This window comes from Polypterus senegalus, chromosome 1 (genome assembly GCF_016835505.1).
Source record: "Polypterus senegalus isolate Bchr_013 chromosome 1, ASM1683550v1, whole genome shotgun sequence".
Taxonomy (NCBI): domain Eukaryota; kingdom Metazoa; phylum Chordata; class Cladistia; order Polypteriformes; family Polypteridae; genus Polypterus; species Polypterus senegalus.
The window spans coordinates 32945628-32964605 of NC_053154.1; the positions used below are offsets into that span (position 1 = coordinate 32945628).

The 18978-nt window shown below is 42.3% G+C and overlaps 1 protein-coding gene across 1 annotated transcript in view; it reads left to right on the top strand.

Annotated features, from left to right (window-relative positions):
• The window catches only part of nfatc4 (nuclear factor of activated T cells 4), a 184966-nt gene that overhangs the window by 67877 nt on the left and 98111 nt on the right, over nt 1–18978 (top strand). Inside the window, exons 2-3 of the mRNA XM_039745718.1 lie at nt 1641–2628; nt 9255–9417. Coding sequence (XP_039601652.1) covers nt 1641–2628; nt 9255–9417 — 1151 coding nt within the window. The remainder of the gene's footprint in view (nt 1–1640; nt 2629–9254; nt 9418–18978) is intronic.

An 18978-nucleotide genomic window follows, 5' to 3' on the forward strand; every position in this document is an offset into this window, starting at 1 on the left:
AGACAATAATACATCACAGACAATAAATCCAACATCAGACAATGTGTAACATTGACACAAATCTAACATAATTCACAGTCGAGCGGAGCCATGGACTATTCCTGAGACAGGAGCTGTCCAAAGACAGGGCATTAGCCCACCACAGGGCCCACTGACACACAAACCAGAGCAATGTGGAGCTGTTAATTAGCCTAACATGCACATACACAGAAAATATGGAAACTCCACATAGAAAATGACTTCAAGGAGATTTTGAACCAAGGCCATTGACTAAAAGCACAGGTAATACATAATGTAGGAATTGTCACACACATGCCCTTGGGAGGTAGCTAAAGCGCTCGAAAGAAGGTAATTCCCGGTTGGACCTGGGAGTAGAAAGGTGCACTGATCCTTTCGCTTTTTTCCCAGCAGACCAAATGCGGGAAATTCCACCTGGGCCCTTGAACGTCACTTCCAGTTCCATCCCTGAAGGTGTCACTTCCTCCCTCCATCTATAAAACCTACCATATCTGTACTAAACCTCAGTTCCATTTTGGACTCTTGCCTGTAAAGACCATTTTTGTCTCGCAACCTTTTCAATTTAGCAGCCATTTTTCAAGTATACGGGAGGCTGCCCCAAACCTCTTTTGTGTCAAGGCTCAATTATTATCACAACTGGCATAGTCAGCAGGATGGTGGACTCCTTGTGGAACCCAAGTGGAACCTGAGAGAAGCCTTGACACACCAACCCGAAGATCTCCAACCATTGAGGGTCGAGAAGGGAGGAAGTGACATCTTCAGGGGTGGAACTGGAAGTGACGTCTTCATGGGTGTAACCGGAAGTGATGTTCAAGTGCTCATGCAGAATTTCCCGCATTTGGTCTGCTGGGAAAAAAGCGAAAGGATCAGTGTACCCTTCCACCCTTTGGTCCGACCGGGAATTACCTTATTTCGAGCCCTTTAGCTGCCTCCCAAGCGCACGTGTGTGACAGTGTACAGTATACATTTAAAAAAGCATTTTAATAAGCATCCACATGACAGGTGAGATAAAGCTGCTTCTGTTTGTTTCTTCTGTCTTTTTAAGTAATTTGTTTACCTCCAAATGACTGAGGTTGGGGGTTTAAATCCCACTACTGACCCTGACCAAATCACTTGACTTGCCTGTACTTCAATTGGAAAACCAAAAGAAATGTAACCAGTTGAGTCATAAATGTTGTAAGTTGCTTTGAATAAAGGTGTCAACCAAATAAGTCATTGTAAATGTAAACATTAGGTATAATACGATCTTAGCTACTTTCATTTTTCACCATGACTTCAACAGTCCTTAAAGTAGCAATCATTACTGCACTGATAAAAAGCTCATCCCAGTCCTCCACAATTTTCTCGAGCTGACTATTGCTGCTGCCCTTGACAGTCAACCATGCCATCCCAAAAATGAGGATGTTGGTGTGCTGTCTGAATGATTGGTATAGTAAATGTGTGGGCCTTGTAGCAATGATTCTGCTAAAGGTGTGGCTTTCTCTAGCGGTCTACAGCTCACTTTTGGTCTAATTGAGTTTAGGAAAAGGGGAGAATGAAAGTGAAAGGTACATGTAATGAACTGTGGTGTTAATCTAGAATATTCTAAATTCATGGCTCATCCCTACCTCTTTTCATTGCAGATGGCGACACCGATGAATGTCCCTCTCCATCCTTTCAGGAGATTTCACCTTCTACAAACCAGCCAATGAGAACCCTACATGCAAAAATGGGAGGTATGAACTGTGCAGCTAACCGTGCAGGGATGCACTCACCTCCACCACGACCAGCTCTGGACAAGAACTTCATCGGGACGTACGAAAGCCAGCCAGCAAGGTTTATACAGCTAGGGGGCTCTCGAATTCTGGAATGTCCCAGCATCCAAATCACCACAATATCACCTGAAAACCATTATTCTGAGGAAAACGAACCATACTCAGGCTGGGAGAGAATGTCAAGAGATCATCTTTACCTTCCTCTTGATCCATTTGCATATCGAGATGCTGGATCCTTAAGCCCTAGTCCTGCCAGCAGCTTGTCATCACGTAGCTGGATTTCTGAAGCCTCCAGCTGTGAATCTCTGCAACTACTATGTGATGAAGATGAACTGAATGAAGCTACATCAAGGTTTTCGTTGGGATCACCTATTGCCTCACCCAGGCCTAGCTCTCCACGGCTGCTTTCTTACCTTCTCCCCACCTCCCCGAGTTCGAGGCCCACATCTCCTGGAGGCAAACGTAGATATTCTAGCTACTCTGAAGGTTACTCCCCACTTCCTTCACCCTCAATTTCAAGGAGAGGAAGTTTCTCTGAGGACCCCTTATCTCCTGATTCCCTATCGGACTCGTCAACAGCCCCAGACTATGGGTTTCCAAGAATATCTGGTGGAGTAGAATCAGATAATATACCACAAAAAACTAGGAAGACATCCATAGATCAGTCTGCTAGGAAAGAAGAACCTGTCATCTTTAACAGTAATGGATATCAGCCCATTGGACCAGCTGATGATGGATTTCTCCATATCCGGAAAGAAAACAATCAGAATCACCACTCTGGGATGGATTACTTATCTGTTCCGTCACCTCTTGTGTGGTCCAAGGCCAGGATCAGTGGTCATAGTCCAGTGTTTCGGTAAATCACATTTTTACTTCATGAATTTGTTTCTGCTAATGCTGTTCACAACATATGTTTTATTCATTTATTTATTTCTTTTAATGTATATTTTACTTTTTTAGTACTTTTTGTAACTGTATGTTGGTAGCATCATCAAATATTAGAACTTTTAAATTGGCTGCCATGATACCACACATTCAAGCATACTTAGGGTTGAGTGGTCGTCTTATTTAAGGGAAAGCCGCATGCTCTGCAATTGTCTGCACATTGTTTCAAGGGTAATACTTTCTTATTTATTTTGTGAAAAAACTAAAATTCAAACTCAAGTCTTCATGCTCTAGCACTGTGGTTTCAAATGCAATTTTAATGAAAGCCAAAAACATCATTTTATATACTCATCGTGGACCAGGGTATATCAACAAACAACTACCGCCAGGTTTTCTTTACAAAATATCTCTCTGCTCATCTCAATTGTATGTTCTGCCTTGCATCCCTCATGGAACTGTCTTCCCTCTTTATCGGCTTTTCTTTTCTTGAACAACAGAAACGGGTTAGTAAAGCTAGCAGTAGTCACAGGATCAAAAGTTAGCATTGAATGAAGAAATTATGTCAGGGCACGAAACTGAGTGAGAGCAGCAGTTAGGACATCAGGTGACAATTTGTAGCTAAATCAAACAATACCTTTGTCACGATCTGATTGCACTGAACCAGATTAAAAAAATGTGAAGAAGTATGCTGGTGTGGTAGCACAAAGACACATTTGTTCGGTCAGTAAAGGATTTTGATGACACTTAACACAACTGAACTCAACTGAAAAAATTGCAAATGTGATTTCTATCTACATACAAAATCCAATAAAAGAGGAAAGACAAATGAATCATGTATGGCAGTGGGAGCAGTAAGGCAAAGGCCATCCATCCATCCATCCATCCATCCATCCATCCATCCTCTTCCGCTTATCCGAGGTCGGGTCATGGGGGCAGCAGCTTGAGCAGAGAGGCCCAGACTTCCCTCTCCCCGGCCACTTCTTCTAGCTCTTCCGGGAGAATCCCAAGGCATCCCCAGGCCAGCCGGGAGACATAGTTTCTCCAGCGTGTCCTGGGTCTTCCCCGAGGCGTCCTCCTGGTTGGACGTGCCCAGAACACCTCACCAGGGAGGCGTCCAGGAGGCACCTCATCTGACTCCTCTCGATGTGGAGGAGCAGCGGCTCTACTCTGAGCCCCTCCCGGATGACTGAGCTCATTTCAGCTGCTTGTATTCACGATCTCGTTCTTTCGGTCACTACCCATAGCTCATGACCATAGGTGAGGGTAGGAACGTAGATCGACTGGTAAATTGAGAGCTTTGCCTTACGGCTCAGCTCCTTTTTCACCACGACAGACCGATGCAGAACCCGCATCACGGCGGATGCCATGTCACATCAAATGACTTTTCAAGCCATTTTGAGGCATAGTCTTCATTTACGTAATCTTAATAAGCTGGAGGCTGTTGACAACATGGCCCATAATGGCCAGCCACACATTATGTCACTAGTACTACTAATCACTAGTCCAAGACTCGCTCCGATAACATAAAGCAAGTTTGATTTTGTTTTTAGTTGTAGAAGTAGGCTCTGTGTGCATGAGAGCTGGCAACCAATAAGTGCTCATTAGAAAGTACAACACATATAATGCATTGACGAGGAATAAGGAACATGGGTGTTTTTGACCTCACAAACAGAAGAGAAGCTCATCTGTCTAATGTTTCATGCTTTATGTGCCGTGACAGAATGGAGAAAAGAAAAAAAGGGCAGAGACAGTGCTGGAAATGGCTATACCTGTTAAACCTTTGTACAGCAGCGGCTCACATAGGCCTCACATTATTGGCTGTCATAAAAAAAAGGGGCAAGCGTGGCTGTGCCAGAATGTTGGAGTGTCCAGTAATTTTCATTCATTTAAATTGACATAGTCCGGCAACAAGATCAGCAACTGCATTCGTAAGACTGACATACCCAATGACTAGACGTCATGTAATGTGACATTTGCTTAATCTCTAGACCAGGGGTGGGCAGATTCAGTCCTGGAGGGCCGCAGTGGCTGCAGGGTTTTTGCTCAAACCTAGTTGCTTAATAAGAAGCACTTATTGCTCAAGTAACACTTCTGCTTCACTTTAGTTGTCTCGCTCGGTAAGATTTTGAACCCTTATTGCTTATTTTAGTCGTAAACAGATGTAGTCTTGGGTTTTAATAGCTCCTTATTAGCAATAACATGAAAGTAACAAAAGAGACCAACATTTCTCCATTTAGCTGGTTTCCATTTACACCCGTGTGTATTTATCATGCACTGTTGGCTTTAATTAAATGCTTGGAAAGAGAGTGAAGAGGAAAAAGTGAAGCACTGAGAATAACTCGAATGTTTTAGACTTCAGATCATTTTGATGATATCCCTAGAATGGGGAGGAAAATCTAGGATATGAGAATTAACTGACATGGCAGAGTTAAAACACTAGCAAGCCATGAAATTAAATAATTGACAAGGATTGGTTTTTAATTAAGCAACTGGGTTGGAACAAAAACCTGCAACCACTGCAGCCCTCCAGGACTGACTTTTCCCACCCGTGCTCTCGATGGTTTAGGGGTGGCTAGCCCTCAGACCATGGCAGCTCTATTTCTTTTAGAGTAAGATCAGCTAGTTTCCGTTCAACTACAGATTAGTAATGGTGGTGGGTTTTGCTGTGCAGGAGATGCATTTTAATGGCAGCTGTAAATGTGAATTATATTCAGATACAATCAGAGGGATGAATTTAACATGTCTTGAATATTAATGAAGTGGGCTGCTTTGAAAGGGTCCAAGAGGCCAGATCCTGCCCGCAGGCCTTGAGTCTGACACTCCTGCTCTAGCTGTTTATACATTAAATTTTCCAGCATACACTTTCAGCAAAGTAGAACCCTAATGATTTTATTTGTGAATCCAGCAGAATTTAACATGTTTTATAATTTGATAAGCTGCAAGTTACCTTCTTGTCATTACATTGTAATGGAAACCTGTAAATTGACCCTAGGTTTTTGCTTTTTGTAAGTGAATTATTAGAAAAATAAAGGGAAACCCACTGTCTGCAGAAAACCTACCCCAGTAGCAACAGACACAAGGCCAGGATTAACAAAGGATGGAGCTGTAGTCCATGGTAGGACATATTCACCCACAGTGTGGCAACATAAGAAGTTTGACTAATTAGAGGAGGACATTCAATCCATTGAGCTTGTCAGGACTCCAAATATCTCATCCCGATACTCACCCTAATCGCCACACAGAAAGTATTCCAAACCCTTCAGTCTCTGCACTTTTTAATGATGTTGTAGATTTCATTTTAGATGGATAAATTTGCCATTTTTTTCATCATTTTACACTTAGTAACCCATAAAAACCTATTTGTAGACGAGTATGCAAGCTTTTTCAAATTCACAAACTGAAATCTCTCATTCATTTAAGTATTCAGCTCCTTTGTTTTTGCACTCCAGATTATGGTCAGGTGCCTCCTGTTTTGCTTTAATTCTTCTTGAGATGTGTCTATAACTTGACTGGAGTCCACCTGTAGCAAACAGAATTGATTGGAGATCATTTAGAAAAGCCACCCCCTGATTATATAAAGTCTCATAATTTACATTGGATGTCATGACAAACACCAAGCCATGAAGATCAAGGGACTCTCTGTGGACCTCTGCGACCTCCAGGATAGAGGAGCCTGACTGACTGACTGACTGACTCACTCACTCACTCCAAGGTATAGAGAAATAAAATAATCCAGCCTATTGGAGACAAAAGCAGCCTCCAGGCCTTTGTTATATAAGAACATGAATGGAGATTGTCAGTGAACAGCCTTTGTCAAGTCCAGCCACAAATTCTCAATTTGTTTGAGATTAGGACTTTGACTCCACAGCATTAACGTTGTTATTTTTAAGCCATTCTTGTGTTGCGTTGATTTTATACTTGTCATTATATTGCTAGAAAATAAATCTTCCACCAAGGCACAGGTTTTCTGCAGATTGAATCAGGTTTTCCTCCAGGATTTCCCAATATTTTGCTGTATGTTTTCCAGGTCCTGCTGCAGAGAACTGTCCCCACGCTAGGATGCTGCCACCACCATGCTCCATGGTGGGGATGGCTTTTTATTAATGTGCAGTGTAACACGGTATTTAGTTTGATGGCCAAAATAGCTCGGTTCTGGTCTCATCAGTCCACAGAACCGTCTTCTTGACTTCTGAGTCTCCCACGTGCCTTCTGACAAACTCTAACTGAGCCATCATGGCAGTTTTTTGTCTCTTTGCCTCTGTCTCGTAAAGCTGTGACAGGTGAAGCAACCTCAGCTTGAAACTCCATGGTCTCTTGGTGGCCTCCCTCGCTTGTCATCTTCTTACATGATCACTTGGTTTTTGTGGACAGCCTACTGTAGCAGATTTTCATGATTTCCATGATTAATTTACCTGGACTCAATATATTCGGTGACCTGGGGCCTCATGTATAAACGGTGCGTACGCACAGAAATGTTGCGTAAGAACTTTTCGTTCAAATCGCGATGTATAAAACCTACACTTGGCGTAAAGCCACGCACTTTCCACGTACCTCATGCCTTGTCAGACGCAAGTTCTCCGCTCGGTTTTGCAAACTGGCGGCACCCAGCGTCAAAGCAATGGTACTGTTCTTGTGTGATTACTCATTATTTTCATGACGCAGCTTTATAAATACACAGAAACTAACCGCTTGTCATCTTCTTACATGATCACTTGGTTCTTGCAGCACTCGGAGTGGACAGCTGTCTCTGCCACGGCAAAACGTTTCAAAGCCTTTCCTACGGACCTCGCGGTTGTAGCAGATTTAACAACACAGCTAAAACGCAGCGACATGATTTCCATACATCTCAGTATTTTAGTTATTCAGAGAGCTGATTAATTTACCTGGACTCAATATATTACAAAACAAAGCATTTAACGTGACCTGGATATTTTCTTGTCTCCATCCCCTGACTTGTGCTTTTTGGTCCCCCTTTTTTCACAGAATTGCTTGGCGTGTTCTTTTTTAATTTATTGTCTAGGTTGGGCCACCATACTGACTCACCAGATGTTGGCCCTTCCACATGCAGGTGTAGTTATACTAAAACTAACTGAAACCCCAGACAGGTGATCTCCATTTAACAAATCATGTGACTGCTAAAGCCAATTAGCTGCACAAGTGATGATTGGGGTGGGTCATATTGAATGGGGTGGATTACTTATGTAATAATTTATTTTGTGCTTTATATTTATAATTAATTTAGACCACTTTGCAGAGATCTGTTTCCACTTTGACATTAAAGAGTTTTTTTTCTCTTGATCAGTGTTAAAAACTACAAATGAAATCCACTGAGATTCACTGTGAAAACGTTGAAGGGCGTGAGTACTTGTTACTGTACATGCACTGTACGGCACCCTGAGCTCTAGTTGCACCCCTGGTCACTGTCTTTATGGAGTTTACATGTTATTCCTGTGTAGGTGTGGATTTTTCTTCCACATCCCAAAAATATTTGTGTTGTTTTATGATTCTACGTTGAGCCCAATGTAAGATTTGTTTGCCTCATGAGTGACTGGTACCACGTCCAAGTTTGGTTCTTGCTTTACACTTCAATTCGATTAATCAGTTTTAAAAGTGTATATACTTAACTCTTTCAGGGCAGATGTTGACTATTGTCGAAATTCAGGGGTAGAGGATTGCAATCAGCTGTAAATGGCGACAGAACTTGCTGATACGTTTTAGTTTCACTCTCTTTGCTAGAAGTAAAGTTAGCTTCCATGATTTGACTTTGATTTTATTTGCGTGAATGAGTAATGAAGAGCAAACAACTTCTAAAGCGGCATTGAACATCTGGTGAGTGACCAAAGTGAATGTGCAAAGCAAAACACTCCGCGGGTGCCATTTTGTGTATTATCGCTGAATCGGACTCTGACTTGTCAGACTCTGATTTTGATGCAGGTGGTCTGGAAATGGAGATCAAAAACAAAAGTGAGGTATCCGCATCAGCTGATCATAGTGCTGAACACGTTCACATAGCTTATGTGTCTATGGCAACGTTCGCCTAGAAGGACTCTGGCCCTGATGATGGCAAGAGGTACGAATCAGATTGCATCGCATTGCAGCTGCCACCACCACATGAAGATAGCCAGGCAGTCGGCCCGCCATGGCATTCCTTCTGGCCTTCGAGCTGCTGCCAGAGACGACAAACAGGCGCCGACAGCAGCCACAGCTCGCAGCAATAGACATTTTATGTTAATTTATATGTGAAGCTATTGCTTTGTGTGCAGTAAAAATATTCAGCCCTCAAAAAGTTAATGTATATTGGTGGAGTGTGTTAGTGTGTCCTGTCCAGAGTGACTTAGGCTCCAGCACCTCACTCCCCTCAGCTGGTTAAGCTGGTCTGAGAATGTTATGCTATGTTAAAACATTTATACTAAATCTTAAATATAAGATCATCCTGCCATGTTATATGTTTTTGTTGATGTAAATCAATGAAATCCAAAATAAGTTATGGAATTAAGTAAGCCTTGAGCTCCACTTTGCAGCCCTAACAGGTAAAACCTAACTCAGCATTTTGTGAAATACTTCAACGAGTTAGTTAAACGAGTTCCTTCATTTCAGGAGTTCGGCGCTACCTCCGCTGGACTGGCCGTTGCCTTCACAATTTGACCAGTATGAACTGAGAATTGAAGTCCAGCCTCGATCCCATCATCGCGCCCATTATGAGACTGAGGGAAGTCGAGGGGCCGTTAAGGCATCTCCTGGTGGGCACCCCATTGTTAAGGTAAGTGTGTTTCATTCTTTTGCATAATTTTTATGCACGGCACTTAGACGTGTGGCATAAGTAATTTACTAAACACCCTGTAGAAGTTACCGAAACTAAGGGGAACAGTGAGAGAGGGTAAGTGAGAATGTGCGTGGTGTGCCCATCACTTTATTATTTGTACATAGTACACCAATGAAAATGTTCAAACCATCGTCTGATTTTTGGGTGCTGGCACTGAATCCTGTCCCACTCCAGTAGCTCCTGTTTACTGGCACACTGTTTAAGTGATTGGACTCAATTTCGGTCAGGACTGCTGAGAATAATAAGTCTGGGGAAAAAAAAAAAAAAAATTGCCCCTTTCCCTTAACCTTATAAACTGAGTCAGGGGTCATATTACAGAATGATAGCCAAATTTGCATAGCTTTTTCTGTGTTTCATTGGTATGATTGGGTTTTTCCAAAACGTCTAATAGAAAAGCATAACCTAAAGTCATTATTAGCTACAGTTTCCTAATTGCTGTTGGTTAAGCAACTCTAATGTTGCTAAAAAGTAAAATCTCATCCAAAATAAATTGGCATTGCTTGTGGAATTTATATAATTAGGTTAGAATAAGTAAATAAATAAATATGTATTTATTTATTTACTTTAGGACTATCATTTTTCATAAATGCATAGTGTATTAAGAGATTTAACTTTCATTTTTCCCATTGAACATCTAAGGATTGAGCTTACTGATCATACCGCTGGCTTTATTGCACAAATTCGGACTACAGCGTAATCCGTATACAATACGTGCATTTATTATTGTAATGAGTTTGTGTGACGCGGACACTACAGGCCTCCCTTCCTGTACAACATGGAGAGCACAAATTAATGACTTCACCGATTAAACTAAACAAATATACCATACGCTTCTTTAAGGCTGTTGAGGTTCCTGCCTTAACTACATGGATGGCTCAGTAGTTTGTTCAAGATTCCCTACATGCTCTTCACTTTAATTTCCAGTATTACAAACAATTGTGAATTTTATATATTATGTTTATTTGATATGATTTTTATACGTTTTTAATTGTTTCATTTGCATCTCACTTTGCTGTCATTTCATTGTATTTCAATTTCAATTTCAATTTAAATTCTTTATTGTCACGTGTACAAGTACCATGTACAATGAAACGCTTGCTTGCATGTGCCCCTACAGACAGTGAACATAGACATAAAAAAACACACACAATAAATAAATAAATAAATAAATAAATAAATAAATAAATAAATAAATAAAACCAGAATCCAGACAGTGGCAGAAGTATATGTGAAGGTAGCAGTGGAAGTGACACAAGGTTACTGATTGTTCATGAGTCTGATTGCAGTTGGGTAGAAACTGTTCCTGAACCTGGAGGTGCGCCTCTGAATGGACTTTAGTTGTTTCCCCGATGGGAGGAGGGTGAAAAGCGACAGTGCAGGGTGGCTGGGGTCCCGCCTAATACGGTTCACTTTCCTGAGACAGCGTGTAGTGTGGATGTCATGGATCACAGGGAGCTGTGTGCCCGTGATCTGCTGTGTGCCTGTGATCTGCTGTGTGCCTGTGATCTGCTGTGTGCCCGTGATCTGCTGTGTGCCCGTGATCTGCTGTGCTGTGTTCACCACCCGCTGCAGAGCTCTGCAGTCCTGAACTGAGTAGTTGCTGTACCAGGATGTGATGCCTCCTGTCAGGATGGACTCCACAGTACACCTGTAGAATCTGCACCTCTGTTGTGGGGGACATCCGGGCTTTACTTAGTCTCCTGAGGAAATAGAGGCATTGTTGGTCACCTATTTTAATGATGTATGATGGAACCGGGGGCATCAGTAAGCCCAAAACCACCAAATGCAAACACACGTAGAGTCCCGGGTTCAAATACAGCTGTGTTCATTACACCACACTACTCAAAAGTAACACAATTCACACATTTCTCTCTCTTCCCACAATATTCTCTCTCACCACCACACTGCCCTCTCTCCAGTGGAGTGTTGCCCCATGTCCTCCCGGCTCCGACTCACCTGGATAAGGGAACGTGGCCCCTTTTATTATGGAGTACTTCCGTTGACAAGGCAATTGCCCAGTGGAAGTACTTCCGGGTCATATGGAAGCCCATTATAACAGGGAGCTTGTCTCCCTGCAGCATTGCCTCTTGGCACCCAGTGACCCCAGCAGGGCTGCTCTACCAGACTACATCTCCCAGCATGCCCTGCTAGCTTCCCACTTGCTGCCATCTGGCATGCTGGGGGAGGAAAATGCCTCCAGCAACATCTTCATTCTTCAGTGGGCTCTCCGTGCACCCCTTCTGGTCCTTCTTTACGGGATTGATCTGCTTCTCCTCCCCCTGTCTGTTTACTAGGAGCCTCCCATCCAGGTAAGGAATCATCCCCTCTTCTGGCTGGGATGCCCATCCAGCCCATGTGGCATCTACACATGTTATACCATTCTGAGTATTGTTTTTGATTGCATTTCCTGGCATTTTCTTACTTTTCCTAGGGGCTACGATTATTTAGTTGTAGCTTTTTTCAAGCAATATAAAAAAGGGAGAAATAATCAAAACATGACACATAAAAGTAGCAATTAAAGAAATAACAAAGTCAATAATGGATTCTTGTTCCTGCCTTACAGCTTCCTGGACAGTTGAGTCTGGGTGGCTGTGGTAAGAGAAGGAACAATGGAGGCAGGAACAAAATTCAGAAAGGTAACTTCACAGGGAGAGATGAGGACACGAGCCAGATGAAGGCGGCCTGCTCATGCTGGTGTTGACGTCTCCTTGGGCTGCAAGACCTGGATAGGGTAAGCCAAGGAGACGTTTATTTTAAAAAGGGGCCTCGTGACTCAGAGGTTTTTAAATGAATGCCTGTATGAGTTTTTCACCTCATCGAATAGAATCATTTTGTGGATTATTTAGGGATTTTAACCTCCACAAGGGGCATTCTCATTTTATGGATTATTTATTTATGGGAGATTATGTCTTTGCACTGCATTCTGTTGATCATGTTCTTTATTTCAAAAGTTTATTAAAAGCACTATGCACTTTTATATACACAAGCCTTGTTCACTGCGTATGTGTCCTCACTAGCCGAGGCCCATCTCTTGGTTACGTTATCGACACTGGTGGGTTCGAGAGGCCCTTAACGTTAAGTGGGAGTGTGGAGCCAACCCGCACCATCACAGTGACAAGTTCGAGTGCCCAGCATGTAAAGCAACCTCTTTGTCTTTGGTTGTATTGCTTCCTGGGCAGTTGAGCCTTTAATCTCACTCAACTCCAGACTCTAGAATCAATGTGACCATTACAAGTAGTGGCATTTAAATCTCAGGTAGGTGTTAACTTCCAGAGAAAGAGAAGCCTTCAGAAATCCTCTGAAGGCTCAAGATCCATTGTATTAAAATTAGTTCTGGCTTTCCTACTCTCCTTAATCTGAGTCTGGGTGCCATCCTCGACAGTACTCTATCTTTCCAATGTCACAGTAATAACATCACCCGGTCTGCTTACTTCCACTTACTTAATATTAATTGTATTCGCTCCTCCCTCACTCCTCATACTACTGCCATTCTTGTTCAGAGTCTTGTCACTTCTCGGCTGGACTACTGCAATTCACTCCTCTTTGGTCTCCCTAATAAATCTCTTCACAAGCTTCAGTTAGTCCAGAATTCTGCAGCACGTATCATCACTGGAATCCCATCTTTTCACCATATTTCTCCGGTCTTGCAGCAGCTTCATTGGCTCCCGATCAAGTTCCGTATTGATTTTAAGATTCTGCTACTAACATTTAAGGCCATCCATAACCTCGCACCTCCATATCTGTCTGACCTTCTACATGTTGCCATTCCCTCCCGTAACCTTAGATCCTCTTCCTCCACCCATCTGATCGTCCCTCCCGCCCGTCTAACCACCATGGGGAGCAGAGCTTTCAGCCGTTCTGCTCCCAAGCACTGGAACTCATTACCTGCGGATCTCCGAAATATCAAATCATATTCATCTTTCAAATGTAAACTTAAAACACATTTGTTTAAAATGGCTTTTTCTTCTTCCTCCTAATTATAGTGGTTTTGTTTGGTTTTAATTTTTAAATTTTCTGATGTTTTAAGTTGTTTATAATTGTGTTTTTCATTTATTTGTTTATTTATTGTTTGTTCGGTGTCCTTGAGTTCTCTGAAAGGCGCCTTGTATAAATAAAATGTATTATTATTATTATTATTAATTAGTCTTACAGAGCCAGACGTGATTCTCAAGTTAAAATACACACCTGGAATCAAAACATTAAAAAAATGGAGTGAATAGAATCAAAATCCTGTGCTGAAAAGGCTGTCTGTACCCACAAGGCTTCTTCCTAAAACACCCGTCTATCATATCTCCAGTCCATGCATTTTAAACCTCCAGCGGTCACTGTGATGCATTCAGGAGCTCAGTAGCACAAGGGAACTTAACAATTCATTTGCACATTATAATGAGCGCTACGACAGTGACACACACATGTAGACCACAGCAGCTACTGGGCTCCACACTCCACACAGTGCCTCTGTGTGCTATGGTACCTTTCTGTCATTTTAACTATTACATCACTATATGATATTATAGCAGCAAATGGAGTTTAGATAAGCATTGTGGTCTTTAAATATGCAACATATTTAAACACTGTGGTTATTTTGTTATGGCATATTTGCATTTTCAACTAGATATTAATGTTACATTTTAGTTATTCATTTAGACATACAGTCAGTAGGTGGATGTTGTGCAGCTACATCAGTGCATTTACTGGTGGTGTTAGGAAGATTTCTTGATTTGGGTATTTTGAATGCTGAAATCTGTAACTGCTGTGGCTCTTCAATATCAGCTTTCTTAATGGCAGAGCTTTTGACAGGGTGTTACACAATGTTTACATCAAATACATATTTTGCAGTTTGGATTTTCATGAATATAGCTGCCAGTTCTTTCAAGCTTAAATCGACTACTACAGAGAGCACACACAGCACCTGCGATAACAAGTCGTCAGGTTTACCATTTGTCCATTAACAAACCTGAATGCCAAAGTATAATCTGATGCTACAGAAAAGTTTTTCCCCTGCATCAGGTTAAATTTATTTTTAAAATGTGAAATGTACTCTCTTCCCATAGAGCACAGATTTATATAGTATGTCTAATAGGATTTTGAGCACTTTGAGCACTGCCTTCATGAGACATTGGATTGGTTTAGAAATATAACAGTTAGTGAGTTGTCTAATTGTTTCCAATGTTAAGAAAAATAACTTATGATTTTATATGCAGTCATATGAAAAAGTTTGGGAACCCCTCTTAATTCTTTGGATTTTTGTTTATCATTGGCTGAGCTTTCAAAGTAGCAACTTCCTTTTAATATCTGACATGCCTTATGGAAACAGTAGGATTTCAGCAGTGGCATTAAGTTTATTGGATTAACAGAAAACATGCAATATGCATCATAACAAAATTAGACAAGTGCATAAATTTGGGCACCCCAACAGAGACATTACATCAATACTTAGTTGAGCCTCCTTTTACAAATATAACAGCCTCTAGACACCTCCTATAGCCTTTGATGTGTGTCTGGATTCTGGGTGGAGGTATTTCTGACTATTCTTCCATACAAAATCTCTCCAGTTCAGTTATATATGATGGCTGCCGAGTATAGACAGCCTGCTTCAAATCATCCCATAGATTTTCGATGATATTCAAGTCAGGAGAACATGACGGCCATTCCAGAACATTGTCCCTCTGCATGAATGCCATTGTAGATTTCAAACTGCGTTTTAGGTCGTTGTCGTGTTGGAATGTCCAACCCCTGCGTAACTTCATATTTGTGACTGATGCTTGAACATTATCCTGAAGAATTTGTTCATATTGGGTTGGATTCCTCCGACCCTCGACTTTAACAAGGGCCCCAGTCCCTGAACAGACCCACAGTATGATGGAACCTCAACCAAATTTGACAGTAGGTAGCAGGTGTTTTTCTTGGAATGTGTTGTTCTTCTTCCGCCATGCAAAGCGCTTTTTGTTATGACCAAATAACTCAAGTTTTGTCTCATCAGTCCAAAGCACTTTGATTCCAAAATGAATCTGGCTTGTCTAAATGAGCATTTGCATACAACAAGTGACTCTGTTTGTGGTGTAAGTGCAGAAACGGCTTCTTTCTCATCACCTTGCCATACAGATGTTCTTTGTGCAAATTGCGCTGAATTTTAGAACAATGTACAGATACACCATCGGCAGCGAGATGTTCTTGCAGGTCTTTGGAGGTGATCTGTGGGTTGTCTGTAACCATTCTCACAATCCTGCGCATATGCCACTCCTGTATTTTTCTTGGCCTGCCAGACCTGCTGGGTTTAACAGCAACTGTGCCTGTGGCCTTCCATTTCCTGATCTGGTCTCATCAGACCAGAGAATCTTATTTATAACCATCTCAGAGTCCTTCAGGTGTCTTTTAGCAAACTCCAAGATAGAACTTATTGGCTTTAATTCTAAGCCATATGTGTGGAGACAACCAGGCACTGATCATCACTTATCCAATACAGTCCCTACAGTGAAGCATGGCGGTGGCAGCATCATGCTGTGGGGGTGTTTTTCAGCTGCAGGGACAGGACAACTGGTTGCAATCGAGGGAAAGATGAATGCGGCCAAGTACAGGGATATCCTGGACAAAAACCTTCTCCAGAGTGTTAAGGACCTCAGACTCGGCCGAAGGTCTACCTTCCATCAAGACAATGACCCTAAGCACACAGCTAAAATAATGAAGGAGTGGTTTCACAACAACTCTGTGACTGTTTTTGAATGGCCCAGCCAGAGCCCTGACTTAATCCCAATTGAGCATCTCTGGAGAGACCTAAAAATGGCTGTCCACCAACGTTTACCATCCAACCTGACAGAACTGGAGAGGATCTGCAAGGAGGAATGGCAGAGGATCCCCAAATCCAGGTGTGAAAAACTTATTGCATCTTTCCCAAGAGGACTCATGGCTGTATTAGCTCAAAAGGGTGCTTCTACTAAATACTGAGCAAAGGGTCTGAATACTTAGGGCCATGTGATATTTCAGTTTTTCTTTTTTAATAAATCTGCAACAGTTTCAAAATTTTTTTTTTGTCTGTCAATATGGGGTGCTGTGTGTACATTAATGAGGGAAAAAATTAATTTAAATGATTTTAGCAAATGGCTGCAATATAACAAAGAGTGAAAAATTGAACGGGGTCTGAATACTTTCCGTACCCACTGTATATATAAACTGCACAGAAAAAGTAACACTTTGAAAACACATCAGATCTCAATGGGAAAAAAATCCTGCTAGATATCTCTACTGATATGGACTGGGAATGAAAGGATGCCACATCATCAAATGAAAATTATCAACCTACAGAGGGCTGACCCCCCTAAAATCAAAGTAAAAAAATGATGCGGCAAGCTAGTCCATTTTACTGAAATTTCATTGCAGCAAATCCAAATCGTACACAGTAGTTTTTATGGCCCCCATGTGTTTGTATGCATGCCTGATAACGTCAATGGGCATGCTCCTAATGAGACGATGGATGGTGTCCTTGAGGATCTCCTCCCAGATTTGGACCAGGGCATCACTGAGCTCCTAGGCAGTCTGAGGTGCAACCTGGTGGCGTTGGATAACCAAAACATAATGTCCCAGAAGTGTTCTATTGGATTGAGGCCAGGGGCCAGTCAATGGTATCAATTCCTTCATCCTCCAGGAACTGCCTGCATACTCTCGCCACGTGAGGCTGGGCATTGTTGTGCACCAGAAGGAACCCAGGACCCACTGCACCAGCACAGGGTCTGATAATGGGTCCAAGGACTTCATCCCGATACCTAATGGCAGTCAAGGTGCCGTTGTCTAGCCTGTAGAGGTCTGTGTGTTCCTCTATGGATATGCCTCCCAGGACCACCACCACAATGTTACAGACAGGATAACATTCTCCACGGCTTCTCCAGACCCTTTCATGTCTGTCACATGTGCTCAGGGTGAACCTGCTCTCATCTGTGAAAAGCACAGGGCACCAGTGGGAAAATGTCAGTGCCACCCACCTGTTTTGGGGGTTGCCTCATTGTTGCCCCTCTGCTACTTAACTGACCAGATCAATAGCCCAGAAGTTTCACTGACTTGATGCTATACTCTGATTAAAGAGTGTTCCTTTAATTCTTTTGAGCAATATACAGTATATATATATATACGTCGTATATATGTGTGTGTGTGTTTACATATATATATACAGTATATACTCCTTAATAGGCAACAAGGCCCCACCTGTGTGAGCTCTTTGCTGCCTTCTTCTGATCAGAAGCAGCATTTAAACCTCAAGTCAGAGTTGCTTGCAGAATGGGAGAAGCAGTTTATAGTTGGAAGCAATCATTTAAAGTAGACACCACGTATATTGTATATACAATAGTATCACATTTGCAATGGCCTGACAGCTTGGGGATACAGGGTTCATATTCTCGACACATTCACTGCCTTTGAGGAGAATGCACATTAATCCTAAGTCCATGTGAAATTTTCTTCAGGTATTCTGCTACCATCCACATCCAAACTGCATATGGATCAGTATAAACCGTCCCAGTGTGCATGAGCCTGACAAATGGACTGCGGTCCTGTCCAATGTTGGTTGGCTGAAACAGGTCATTTACACAGACAAAACAGCTGCTATGGTGTTAGTCAGATAAGCTGAATTGTTGGCCTTTCACATTCTGATTACCACAAATGCTGCTGAACATTTGAAAAAGGGTTTTCCTCCTGGACTGTGGTTATTAATGGCTACTCACCTGTCCATCTTGGGTTAAAGCAATGGGTGAGCATGCATTTCACATAAGTGCCATTCTTTTCAGTTGAAATAAGTTCATCTTCTCAGACCATGGCACAACAGCTGTTTCTATGGTTACCAACTAACCAGCCTTAAGAACGCTTCTCCTGCATGAATTGGGAAAATTAAAAACTGAGACTGAATAATTGTATTTCACCATACCTTCTTCCAGTCATCCAAGTTAGCATATGCTAGATGAAATGCCCCTTTGTGTATTAATGCTTGTTATTTATTATTTCATATAAAAAAGTGAGGATAGATAGATAGATAGATAGATAGATAGATAGATAGATAGATAGATAGATAGAGGGGCGGCACGGTGGTGCAGTGGTAGCACTGCTCCGGGCAGGAAGCGCAAGTTTACTAACCTCCTCATTAATTCCTGGCCAGTAGAAACGGAGCTTGATCCGCTCCAGAGTTTTTCGGTGCCCAGGTGGCCACCTAGGAGGTGGGCTAGCTCACAGACCTGCCGCCGGAAGGTACGCTGCACTAGCAGCAGGTCCTGCCCTCATGCATTGCTACACGGTAAAGGAGGTCATTATCTAGCACAGGGGCCCTGTGGCATCGACTGATTAGTGCGCTGGCCATTGACAAGGACCACTGCATTTTTACAAACTTCGTCATCATTCCATTGCTCCCTTCTAAAAGAAGCCGGCGTTTTTTAAATTGGAACCGCAACCGGAGAGAGGGTCAGCGCGACCTCAATGGGCGGTTTCCTCCCGCTCCCGGCGCTGGATGACGCGGTTAAT